General features: G+C 49.3%; 1 protein-coding gene across 2 annotated transcripts in view; it reads right to left on the reverse strand.

Moving 5' to 3' along the window:
* Positions 1-13,601, reverse strand: part of LOC115085728 (CMP-N-acetylneuraminate-beta-galactosamide-alpha-2,3-sialyltransferase 1-like) — a 123,351-nt gene that overhangs the window by 37,765 nt on the left and 71,985 nt on the right. For both annotated transcript variants that reach the window (XM_029592061.1, XM_029592060.1), the window contains exon 6: positions 62-107. In XM_029592061.1, the coding sequence (XP_029447921.1) occupies positions 62-107 (46 nt within the window). The remainder of the gene's footprint in view (positions 1-61; positions 108-13,601) is intronic.

Genomic DNA, 13,601 nt, shown 5'->3' on the forward strand with positions numbered 1-13,601 from the left:
GTTCTACCTGAGTCCAACAGTTATATGGCAAAGTCGTACATATACAGGGAATCAGATTTACCTTATCTTTCTTGGTGTCAATCCAACGAGGAACGTTCATGTATGTGCTGCGAACAAGAAAAGAGAAAGACATGTCTTACTGAACGAGTGGTAATAAGTCTGAAACAACATCTGCTCCCTTGAGAACATGCGTCCATATGCAAGTATCTTACTATCGGGCCGATACAGTACAGTGCGCTCCACCAGTTTGGCCGCACGTTTTTGACGCGCTAGCTTTACTCCTTATACAGTAAGGGGTAATAGCGTGTCAAAAACGCATGGCCAACCCCCCCAAAACTAATAGCACCTCACCATCAGGCGCCAGTGAGCGGGGAGGCCACCCTCCATCCTGGGCCCCCGCAAGAAGTGAACACCATCTTAAATAATAAAAAAGAAACGGAACTATCATCAGGAGGTGAGGGAAATGGGTGACTGCGATGTGTGACCACGCCCCTCCCCCGACGTCACTGTGAGCTCCGGCGGCGGTTGAAAAGCGCCTCACCATCAGGCGCCAGCGAGCGGGGAGGCCACCCTCCATCCTGGGCCCCCGCAAGAAGTGAACACCATCTTAAATAATAAAAAAGAAACGGAACTATCATCAGGAGGTGAGGGAAATGGGTGACTACGATGTGTGACCACGCCCCTCCCCCGACGTCACTGTGAGCTCCGGCTGCGTTTGAAAAGCACCTCACCATCAGGCACCAGCGAGCGGGGAGGCCACCCTCCATCCTGGGCCCCCGCAAGAAGTGAACACCATCTTAAATAATAAAAAAGAAATGGAACTATCATCAGGAGGTGAGGGAAATGGGTGACTGCGATGTATGACCACGCCCCTCCTCCGACGTCACTGTGAGCTCCGGCGGCGGTTGAAAAGTGCCTCACCATCAGGCGCCTCCTCTTTGTGCACCCCTTCGTGCAACTCTTTGTGCTTCATTCATTTTTCTGTTAAGTAACCTTTTTTTCAAGTTCCTACCTTATGCCTTTGTTAACAATTTTATTATAAATGTTCTCTGTATTTGACTATGGAAATATTTTTCCCTGCTTTTTCTGTTTTATGTAAACCGGTATGATTTGCATTTTAATGTAAGAATGTCGGTATATAAAAAATTATAAATAAATAAATAAATACATAAATAACATGCAAATGCATGTTGATGGCCCTATTGGTTATTCCCGCGCGATGCAGAAAGCAAAATGTGCAGCAAAGCTGCACATTTTCCGTTCAAAAATTAACGCCTGCCCAAAGGCTGGCGTTAATTTCTGCCGGTGCCGGGGAAGTGTACAGAAAAGCAGAAAAACCTGCTTTTCTGTACACCCTCCGACTTAATATCATAGCGATATTAAGTCGGAGGCCCCAAAATTTAAAAAACATTTAAAACTTAAAATTTTTTTTTTAAATCAGCCCGTGGCCCGCGGGTTGGAAGACAGACGCTCAATTATGCCAGTGTCCGTTTTCTGAACCCGTGGCTGTCAGCGGGTTTGAGAACCGACGCCGGCAAAATTGAGCGTTGGCTGTCAAACTTGCTGACAGCCGCCGCTCCTGTCAAAAAAGAGGTGCTAGGGACACGCTAGCGACCCTAGCGCCTCTTTTTACCACGGGCCCTCATTTGCATACTAAATCGCACGCACTGGAGAGTGGCCTGTGCGTGCATCGGGAGAGCAGGCACTCGCCTCAGAGCGCCGGCTCTGCAATCATATCAAAAGAGACACACAAATTAATGTTAAAATAAATACATGCCACATCACATTCTACAATCAAAACAAAAACTGTTTCACAGGTGGAAAAATGAGGTGCCTGTTCCCTAGGAGGTCCATAATCATTAGGCTGGATAATGGACAAGTTATCTGGCTGAACGTTCCACTGAATATACTACCATAAAGTTATCCAGCTTTAGGCCTAACCAGCCAGTGTTTAAATACGGCTGATTAGGACTAAAGTTATCCAGCCTTGTGTGGCCAGATAACTTGCTACTTACCCGGATATCTTCAAAAGCACTCCTTACTAAGATAAAATCAAATTGCGGGCCTCGCGGGTACTTTTACGCTGTATTCTATGCTTCTAGAGTTATTACCAGAGTAATGCTGGAAGCGGCTGGGATCACAATGTGGATAGTTTTATACCACACAAATTTCAGCAGCTGCAGACTCCTTCCCTTAACTTCTTAAAACATCAAAAAAGCTCTAGAGCCAGACAGCCAGTTGATTAGGCTGCAGTTCCTATTTTCATGAGCTTACTGCAGGTCTTATTTTCTGATTCTGGAATCCTCAGCACTTCTTTCTTCTCCGTAGGAATTTTCTCAGTTCCTGGGCTGAGATTTGTGTTGCGACTCCTATAAGACTGTGCAGAACTTTGCTGTCTTCCTCACACTCTTTCTAGGAGCTTTGTTTGTAAGTCCTGAAGAATTAGGAGCTAGATACTTGAGCGAGTATCCCTGATGCCATGAAGCACAAGCCCACAGAGCTTTTACTGCTCTGCTCTCATTGAGGTATACGATAGACCAGAGTTTGCCAACTAGTGTGCTGTGGCATGAAGGAACCTCGGGATGTCACAAACGTTTGGCTCCGTGCAGAGAGAAGACAGCAGCGGGTGACACCTGCCACTAGCAGCTAAGTCTTCCTCTCTTTCCCATATGTCCCCTACCCCAGTAACCTCCTGCTGAAGTCAGAATAGCATGGAGCCAGTGGGCCCTGTCTGGTTCCATCTTCGATGGAAAGCCAGCAGAGGAGGAGGCAATGCATGTAAGGAGCACTGCTTGCCCTATTCCTTTTGCCAGACAGAGAAGATCCCGAGTGGTGGAAGGAAAGGTGATGCTGACAGGGAGAGAAAGGTGGTGATGCCAAGGGGTAGAAGGGAAGGGCAGGTGATGATTCCAGGGAGTAGGGAAGGAAAATTGATAATATCAGTTAGAGGAAGAGGAGGGAAGGTAATAAGTGTGCTGCAACATCAAAAAATGTTTAATGAACCACTGCTGTAGACTAGAGGTCTGAAAGACCTGAACTCTTGGGGTCTCATCACATATACTTAAGAGGTCCATATTCAGCACCAATTAGCCAGATAAGTTATGACTTATCCAGCTAAATGGCTGCAGCTGAATATCTGCACGGGATCTGGAAGGAGTTGATTTAGCGAGATAAGTTATCCGGCTATCTCAGATATTCAGAGTTGTGCTAGAGACCTATCTAAATTTAGTTGGATAAACTTTTCTGGCTTTTAGATAGCTTGATATAGTCAGCATTGCGGCCGTGCCCCTGAATATCCTGGCTAAGATAGCCAGATAGATTTAGCCCACCTAGTTCAGCCGGACAGCAGCTGAACTGAAGCTCCAAGTGTCTTCTCATTGACCTCATCAGCACTTAAAGCCAAGGAGGCACCAATTCTTTAAGCATTCCAGTCATCCTTCAGAGACAGGGCCTATATTAGAATCAAGCTTCTTTTGAATAAATCTGACCCAATGAATGCAACATGACACTGGATTTCTGGATTGCTCAGTTTACATGGATATATGTGGTGTGAGCATAAAAACAGCAAGAAGTAAATAACCATAAAAGATGTGAAATAAATATTTGAGTTATGATTGTAAAACCTGCACAGTAAAATCAGCAATCACCAGCTAAAAAATTATATATGAACAGTACATAAAAAGTGAATATTGCCTTTATCACTATATATTGTTAACACGAGTGCCATTGGCTACATAAATGGGTAAAAATGCCATCATTTTATTAAAAATATTAATAAATGAAATAAAAAGCTCACCATGCCTGTGAGATGTGTCTAAAAAAAGAAGAGAAAAAACAAAGAAGAAAAAAATAGAGTGTACACAGTGAAATAAGTGAAGAGCTTATAAATGCTTACTATTTGCATATGTAAATCCTATGTCTTCATCAAGGTTTTGTATGTATGAGCTATGGGCGATACCTATAGGATTGATATGAAAACATAAAGTCAATTAAGGAGACCGATATTGATATTGCATTGGAGCGCATCTATAATTAAACATGCCATAACAGAAAAAAGCACAATATGCGGGAACCTTAAGTATTGATTGAATAATTTCCGGAGTCTAATGCCATCTTAACATCACTAAAAAATGGAGTCTGACTGATATAACAATATGGTGCAAAATGATAAAATTATGACTGAAATTATCCTTGCAGGAATCGATTCAGACTTGTTGCAGTCAGACACTGCAGGCGAGGTAGTGGACCCTTGGGCCGGCCTAGATGGACCAGTGGGATAGGCCGGGAGGCGGAGCCACAGGAAGAGGGTGTTCACCCGGGACCCACGAACCCCCCAGGAGGAGCCCGTAGGGCACTGGGACCACGGGACTTGGCCAGTAAACAGAGAGTCCAGAGGCAGGGATGGCTTTAGGCCGAGACCAGAGTGAGTAGGAATGACAGGAAGTCCAAAAGTACTCTAGAGGCAGGGCACCGGCTGAACAGGGCCGAGGGCCAGCTGAAGACAGGGCAGCGGGCGGCAGCGGATCTGTGGCAAACCGGAACTGAAGCAGGCTGTAGACTGAAGCTAAGTCTGTAGCGGTTCAGAGCTGAAGCAGACCGTAGACTGAAGCGGGGTCTGTAGCAAACCGGAGCTGAAGCAGGCTGTAGGCTGAAGCGGGGTCTGTAGCAAACCGGAGCTGAAGCAGACCTGTAGGCTGAAGCGGAGTCTGGAGCAAACCAGAGCTGAAGCAGGCTGTAGGCTGAAGCGGAGTCTGGAGCAAACCGGAGCTGAAGCAGACCTGTAGGCTGAAGCGGGGTCTGGAGCAAACCGGAGCTGAAGCAGGCTGTAGGCTGAAGCGGAGTCTGTAGCAAACCAGGGTCAGAGGCAGGCGGCAGGCTGAAGCAGAGTCGGAAGCAAACCAAGGTCAGAGGCAGGCGGCAGGCTGAAGCAGAGTCATAAGCAAACCAAAGTCAGAAGCAGGATATGTGGATCACCAGGAGTGCAACTAAGACCAACTATACAGTTGTGAATCTCGTTGCAAGGCCATGAGAGAGAGTTTGAGCGCTGGTTATATCAGGACTTGGGCGTGACGTCGGCAGCACGGGTGGAGCCAGACTTCCGGGAGCTGAGCGTACAAGACAGGCGTCCTCGCGCGTGCGCGAGACGGAGGAGAAGCCGGCACGTAATGGCAGCCGCCACGTGGAGCGAGAGAAGCCCCCGGGACCCAGAGTGGGCAGAACGCGGCGATTCCAGAAGCTGAGGTAGGCAGGGTTGAGCCCAGAGTGGAGGGAAGCGGTGGAAACCGCAACAAGACTGTCATATTTAGTATAAAAGTTTAGTAAAAAGAAACGACGGCAGCATGCCGATTGATCTAGTCATAACTACACTGTACACCATATCCAGCTTTATAACTGAATAGCACAACTTGCACAGCTAACACAACTTACACAAAAAGTTAGTGTAAAGATCATTAATGATCTAGAAACAACGGCACCATGCCGATTGACTTAGCCACTAAAAAAATTGGTTTTGGTCTGACTGTAATAACACAATGGTGCAAAATAATATAGTTATGACTAACATTATTCTTACAAAAAATGAGTCAGACTGTCATATTTAGTGCAAAAATTTAGTGAAAAGATTATTAATATAATAGACTTAAAAATAACAGCAGCATGCCGGTTGACTTAGCCATGATTGCACTATACAACATATCCAGCTATATAATTGAATTCCACAACTTTCACAAAAGGTTACTGTAAAGATTATTAATCTTAAAAACACCGGCAACATGCCGATTGGCTTAACCACGACTGCACTGTACATACAACATGTTCAGCTATATAATTGAATTCTGACATGACTAGCGCAACTTCCACAACATATCCAGCTGCATAATTAAATTCTTTCACAACTTGCATCAACTATATGAACTAGATCGTATAGAGTTCGCTGAGAAAAATATAAGTCTGGAACATGTCAATTAAAACTGGCTCATCAAAAGGCAAAATGGCAAAATCTTAAAAACGCCACCCTGTTGAGCATATACGGTAAATAAAACATACTTATAAAAGAACATCAGCTGCACTAAGTCAATGAAATAAACAGCAGCAAAATGTCAAGAAAATTTATGAATTTGAGTATCGCTACTCACAAGATTTCGCCAGTCTGTGCAGTGCACCGAACCTGCCACAGAACATCAATTTCACCAGAAGTAACACTCCGGATCTCAGTGTTGCAAATTCGCTGTGGTCACTTTCAGAGCAAATTGTAAACACATTAAAATGCCGGCGCCGGCGTACTTTATTTAAAGCAAGTAAAAACGTGCCAAAAAGGGCTGTTAATCAGACAAAGGAGGTGTGGCTATGTGACGTCGTATTGGTTACAAATGACTCAGGTTCAGACAAAAAAAACAATGAAAGACACAGACAAAAAAGACAGACCTGTCACTTGAACGTTGTATAACCATTTAAACAAATAGTGAGACGATCTCGAATTGGAAGTATTGAACTAACTTTAATGGGTGAAGAAAACAAAATTTAAATATGTGTAGAGAGAATTTTAAATAAGCATGAAGTAATAATGAAATTAGTTAGGGGATAAGCAGTATTAAACGCTGATTGTGAAAAAAATTATTAAAAAGATAAAGTGGTAAAATGAGATGTAGATAATATGTAATAAACAAATTATAACATGTGTTAGAAAAAAGAAATTAAAATGGAGTGAATCAAGTACACATAACAGAACAAACCTGTCACTCAACATTGTATAAGCTGTTAAGCAAATGGAGAAACAATTCATAATAACAAGTATGGAACAAATTAATTGGGTTAAAAGGGGTAAAACTTAGTGTGTATAAATAACTAAGAGGAAAAAAATTAAATAATGAAAAGGTGAATAAATGAATGGAAAGTGATAAGAAAATTACTTCTTACCTGCTAATTTTCATTCCTGTAGTACTAGGATCAGTCCAGACGGTGGGTTATGTCCCCCGTCCAGCAGATGGAGTCAGAGTAAAGTTTTGAGGGTGCTGGTATATAAGCTGGTGCACCCTCCTAGATCCTCAGTATCGAGAATATCAAAGCCAGAAAACTGGACAGAGCAAGAATGATGGATCAAGCCTAAGTGCAACCAAAAATCTGGAAGAGTTAATCAAATTAATGCAACTTGCAATGAGAACTGTCAAACAGAACAACACACAAATAACAACTACCCCCGAAGGGGAAAGAGCAGAGAACAGAAGAACAGGAGAAAATAGTCGAGCAGGTTCACACCGGGTGGGCGTCTGGACTGATCCTAGTACTACAGGAATGAAAATTAGCAGGTAAGAAGTAATTTTCTTTTCCCTGTACGTACAGGATCAGTCCAGACGGTGGGATGTACCAAAGCTTCCCTAAACCGGGTGGGTCCCTGAGAACCCTGCTCGAAGTACCCTGTCCCCAAATGAACCAGCCTCCTCTACTGGTACATGGAGTCTATAGTGTCTGGAAAAAGTGTGGAGAGACTTCCAAGTCGCCGCCCGGCAGATTTCCTGTATGGAGACGAGTTGGGACTCTGCATGGGAAGTGGCCTGGGCCCGCAAGGAATGCGCCTTGATGCCCGCCGGAGGATCCTTCCCCGAACCAATATAAGCAGCAGCCACCGCCTCCTTGAGCCAGCGCGCGATGGTAGTCTTTGACGCCTGTTTGCCCTTTCTAGCACCGGACCAAAGGACAAAGAGATGATCGGATATCCGAAATTCATTCGTCACCTCCAAGTAGCGAAGAATCGCTCGTTTAACATCCAGACACCGAAGCGCCGCAGGGGCGTCTCCCGGAAAGGCTGGAAGTTCCACCACCTGGTTCAAGTGAAACGAGGAGACCACCTTAGGCAAGAACGAGGGGACCGTTCGCAGAGAGACCCCGGAGTCCGTGAACCGCAGGAAGGGCTCCCTGCACGACAGCGCCTGTAGCTCTGAGATACGCCTTGCCGAGGCTATTGCAACCAGTAAGATCGTCTTTAGGGTGACGTCCTTGATGGAAGCCTGCCTCAAAGGCTCGAAGGGGAGCCCTCCCAGAGCACGTAGCACCAAGTTGAGACTCCAGGAGGGGCAGAGAGGACGCACCGGCGGCCGCAAGTGCTTGACTCCCCTGAGGAACCTGGATATGTCCGGATGGGATGACTGATCCGGCCTGCCTGAGGCGCGAGCCAGGGACGCGAGGGCTGACACCTGCACTCGGAGCGAATTGTAGGAAAGCCCCTTTTCCAGCCCATCCTGCAAAAACGCCAGGATGTGATGTCGGGAAGCCGCGGTCGCGAGGGTACCCCGCGCCGAGCACCAAACCTCAAAGACCTTCCAGACCCGCACATAGGCGACCGATGTTGAAGCTTTACGCGCCTTGAGGAGCGTGTCCACTACGGGAATAGCGTAGCCCTTGTTCAGGAGACCCCTCCTCTCAAAAGCCACGCCGCAAGACAGAAGGGTTCCGCCTGCTCCAAAAATACCGGACCCTGATGCAGAAGACGTGGGAGGTGCGCGAGTCGAAGTGGACCGTCCACCGACACGCCGAGCAGATCCGCGAACCATGGACGCCGCGGCCATTCCGGGGCCACCAGGATGACCTGACCGCAGTGTCGCTCCACCCTCCGGATCACCTTTCCCACCAGTGGCCAGGGGGGAAAGACGTAGAGTAGGATCTGAGTGGGCCAGGGGAGAGCCAGAGCATCGACGCCTTCCGCGCCGCGCTCCCGTCTGCGGCTGAAGAAGCGAGGAGCCTTTGCGTTGGCGGCGGACGCCATGAGATCCATCGCCGGCGTCCCCCACCGGCGGAAGATGAGCGACATCGCCTCGTCGGAGAGAGACCACTCCCCCGGATCCAAGACCTGACGACTCAGGAAGTCTGCTTGAATGTTGTCCACCCCGGCAATGTGGGACGCCGCCAACTGATCCAGGAAACGCTCCGCCCACGCCATCAGGCGCGCGGCCTCCCACGCGACTAGGCGGCTCTTGGTGCCCCCTTGCCGATTGATGTACGCCACCGTTGTCGCATTGTCTGAGAGAACTCGAACCGCTCGACCCCTGATCAGAGGCAGGAACTGCACAAGGGCCAGACGGACCGCCCTGGTCTCCAGGCGGTTGATTGACCAGGTGGACTGCTCCGTTGACCACCGGCCCTGAGCCGAGCTCCTGAGACACACTGCTCCCCAGCCTGACAGGCTGGCATCGGTGGTGACCACTACCCAGTCCGGCGTTTCCAGGGAGCAGCCCTGAGCTAGGTTCCTGGGATCCAGCCACCACCTCAAGCTGTCCCTGGCGGCCGAAGGCAGCGGGAGAACCGCCTGGTAGTCCTGCGAGACTGGTTTCCACCTTGAGAGCAGGGACATTTGGAGAGGCCGCAGGTGTGCAAAGGCCCAGGGCACCAAGCTGATCGCGAACGCCATGGAACCCAGGACTTGGAGATAATCCCACGCCGTGTGCGTCGGAAGAGAAGCAAACCTGATGATCTGAACCCGCAGAGATTGGGCCTTGTCCGGATGCAGGAAGACCTTGCCCCGAGCCGTGTCGAAACGCGCTCCCAGGAAATCCAACTGTTGGGCTGGTTGCAGGCTGCTTTTGCTGAAGTTCACCACCCAGCCAAGGGACTGTAGGAAGGACACCACCCTGTTGACCGCCGCCCGTCCCTGCGACAGAGACTTTGCCCGAATGAGCCAGTCGTCCAAGTAGGGGTGTACCAAAATGCCCTCCCTCCGGAGAGCGGCCGCTACCACCACCATTATCTTGGTGAAGGTTCTGGGCGCGGTCGCCAGACCGAAGGGCAGGGCCTGGAACTGAAAATGTTGTCCCAAGATCTTGAAGCGAAGAAATCTGTGATGGGCCGGATGGATCGGAATATGCAGATACGCTTCCGTGAGGTCGAGGGAAGCCAAGAACTCCCCTTGATGCACCGCCGCAATCACAGAGCGGAGTGTTTCCATGCGAAACTTGGAGACCCGGAGCACCTTGTTGATTTCCTTGAGGTCCAGAATGGGACGAAAGGATCCGTCCTTTTTGGGAACCACGAAGTAAATTGAATAATGCCCCGAGCCCACCTCTCCTAAGGGGACGGGCGTGATGGCTCCTAGGGTCAACAGCCTGTCCAGCGTTTGTTGCACTCCCAGGCGCTTGAGACTTGACCCGCAGGGCGAGAAGACGAAGCGGTCCCTGGGCGCCCGCACAAAGTCCAACGCGTAACCGTCGCTTAGGATGTCTAGGACCCATTGGTCCGTGGTGATGTTGGTCCATTCCTCGCGAAACAAAGCGATGCGACCTCCAATCCGGGGCAGCGAGGAATGGACTGGCCTGGCATCATTGTGAAGGCTTGCCCGAGGCTCCCGGTGCCGAGGAGTCCCTGGCAGGTCTGCGACCCCGAAAGGGCCGCGTCCACGTCTGCGACCTGGTGGAAGGTGTCCTAGGGCCCTGTGTCCTGGAACCTCGGTAACGCCTCTGGGGGCGGTAGCGATTCCTGGAAGTTCCAGGGAACGACCGAAAACCACGCTGCCGGTCCTCAGGCAACCTGTGGACCGAATTTTCCCCCAGGGTCTTTATGATCTGATCGAGGTCTTCGCCGAAGAGAAACCTGCCCTTGAAGGGCAGAGCACCTAGACTCGCCTTGGAAGAGGCGTCCGCCGCCCAATTTCTGAGCCACAGGAGGCGCCGGGCAGAAACAGCCGAGGCCATGGTCCTTGCCAGGACCCTCAGGAGATCGTGCAGGGTATCCGCCCCGTAAGCAATGACCGCCTCCAGACGGTCCGCCTGGGCTGCCTCCTCGGGTGGTAACTGTTGAGAAGTGAGGAGCTGTTGAACCCATCTAAGCCCGGCTCTCTGAGTCAGAGACCCGCAGATAGCCGCCCAGACCCCCAGTGCCGAGACTTCGAAGATCTTCTTGAGGGCGACCTCCAGCTTTCTATCCTGTATATCTCGCAGCGCGGTGCCCCCTGTGACCGGGATGGTAGTTCGTTTCGTGACGGCGGACACCGCTGAATCAACCTTGGGGACCCTAAGAAGATCCAGGAAGTCCCCCGGGAGAGGATAGAGCTTGTCCATCGCCCTGCCGACCCGAAGGGACGCCTCCGGGTTATCCCACTCTCTCACCAGGAGATGGAGAAAGGAATCGTGAATGGGAAAGGTCTTTGCTATGGGGCGCAGGCCTGCCAATACAGGATCACCCTTGGAAGTAGCGGAGGCTACGGAAGGAGCTGGGGGTCCCGGTGGTTCAATGGGAGGGTCGAGGTCCAGTTCCTTGAGAACGTGAGGGATGAGATCCGCCAATTCCTCCTTGCGAAAGATGCGAAGGACCCGTGGGTCATCGCATTCCAGGTGTGCAGTAACCCCCGAATCATCATCCATCGGGGCCAAGGGGTCGCCCCCCGGATCCGGAGAGGGCGCCGGGCCACCTAGGAAAAGTGGTATACTCAAGGGCCCCTTGGCGCCCCCCCCTACGGTCCCCGGTACCGATGTTGCAGCCCCCGAAGGTCTGGGGGCCTTGGCGGGGGGAGGAGGGAAAGCCGCCCCCCCCTGAGGACTCAGGCTCTGCAAATAAGCCTGGTGCATAAGCACCACGAAGTCCGCCGAAAAACTGAGCGGTCCTGCCGAGGGCGGAGGCATGGGGTCCCTGGAGGGTCCGGCCGAAGAAGGCCGAGGCCCCGCATCCAAGATCGGGGGCGCGGAAGGCAGAAATTCGTCCGGCGGCTCCTCAGGGTCTGAGCCCACGCTGCCCTCTAACTCTAAGATGGCCGCCGCTCCCGCCAAGGACGGGGGCGGGGCCATCCCCCGAGGCCCGCGGCGCTCCGAGCACGGCGGCGTGGTTGTCGGCGGGACGGTCTCCGCTTCACCCCCAGGAGGGCATCGACCACACAGACCGTCCCTCGAGGCGCCGTGACTCGGACCGCCGCAGGAAGGGCAGCGAGCGCGCTGCATTGCGCGAGGCCCGAGTCAGACGCAGCAGCCCAAGAACACAGCAAACGAAGAACGCGGCGTGGGGAGAGCGGCTCGCCGTGCCCTCAACCACCACCCAAACACCCTCAACCCCGGGGGCGGCAGGGGAATGGGACCTCCTTGCCGCCTGCGGCCCCGGGGAATGAGCGTCGCAGGGCCGCGGGGGAGGTGAGTCGCCGCGAGGGAAGAAAAAAAAAGGGAGGGGAGAGGCTGGCCCCACCAGCATCCACCTCAGGCTGCGCCGAACCTGTGCTGAAAGGAAAAAGAAAACACAGATAACCCGCTTCCCCCAGCTTACCCCTCAAGGATACAAGGAGCGCGAGAGACAACAGAGCAGGTAAGACAGTCCTGATGGCAGGATCAGCAAAAGGGCCAAGGGAACCGGTTTCCCTCTGGCCGTGACAAAGTTTCCTTCATCCACTTTTTTTTTTTTTTTTTTTTTTTTTAATTTTAACAACCTTGATCCATCAATCGAAAGATAGAGAAATCATTAAAGATATAGCGGAAAACCACTAGATAGGGGAAACCATGAGATCCCCTCCTCACATCTGCTGGAGTCAGAGAGATACTGGGGATCTAGGAGGGTGCACCAGCTTATATACCAGCACCCTCAAAACTTTACTCTGACTCCATCTGCTGGACGGGGGACATAACCCACCGTCTGGACTGATCCTGTACGTACAGGGAAAAAGAAAAATTAAAAAAAAAAAAACCAAAAAAAAAAAGTGAAAAAAAAAGATATGGAGGATCTGTAAGAAACAAATTATGACATGTTAAATAAAGGTGATAAAAATGTTGTGGTGATGAGTAAAAGTAATTCTCAATGAAAAGCAAACAAAATGATAAACATCACTGAAACCAGTTGTAAGATGAAAAATAGACAAAAAATGAAAATTAAAAACATGGGATATAGCTGGATATGTTGTATAGTGCAATAATGGCTAAGTCAATCGGCATACTACTGTTATTTTTAAGTCTATTAATAATCTTTTCACTAAATGTTTGCACTAAATATGACAGTCTGACTCATTTTTTGTAAGAATAATGTTAGTCATAACTATATTATTTTGCACCATTGTGTTATTACAGTCAGACCAAAAACAATTTTTTTAGTGGCTAAGTCAATCGGCATGGTGCCGTTGTTTCTAGATCATTAATGATCTTTACACTAACATTTTGTGTAAATTGTGTTAGCTGTGCAAGTTGTGCAAGTTGTGCTATTCAATTATAAAGCTGGATATGGTGTACAGTGTAGTTATGACTAGATCAATCGGCATGCTGCCATCGTTTCTTTTTACTAAACTTTTATACTAAATATGACAGTCTGATTCGATTCCTGCAAGGATAATTTCAGTCATAATTTTATTATTTTGCACCATATTGTTATATCAGTCAGACTCAATTTTTTAGTGATGTTAAGATGGCATTAGACTCTGGAAATTATTCAATCAATACTTAAGGTTCCCACATATTGTGCTTTTTTCTGTTATGGCATGTTTAATTATAGATGCGCTCCAATGCAATATCAATATCGGTCTCCTTAATTGACTTTATGTTTTCATATCAATCCTATAGGTATCGCCCATAGCTCATACATACAAAACCTTGATGAAGACATAGGATTTACATATGCAAATAGTAAGCATTTATAAGCTCTTCACTTATTTC

This window comes from Rhinatrema bivittatum, chromosome 2 (genome assembly GCF_901001135.1).
Source record: "Rhinatrema bivittatum chromosome 2, aRhiBiv1.1, whole genome shotgun sequence".
Lineage (NCBI taxonomy): Eukaryota > Metazoa > Chordata > Amphibia > Gymnophiona > Rhinatrematidae > Rhinatrema > Rhinatrema bivittatum.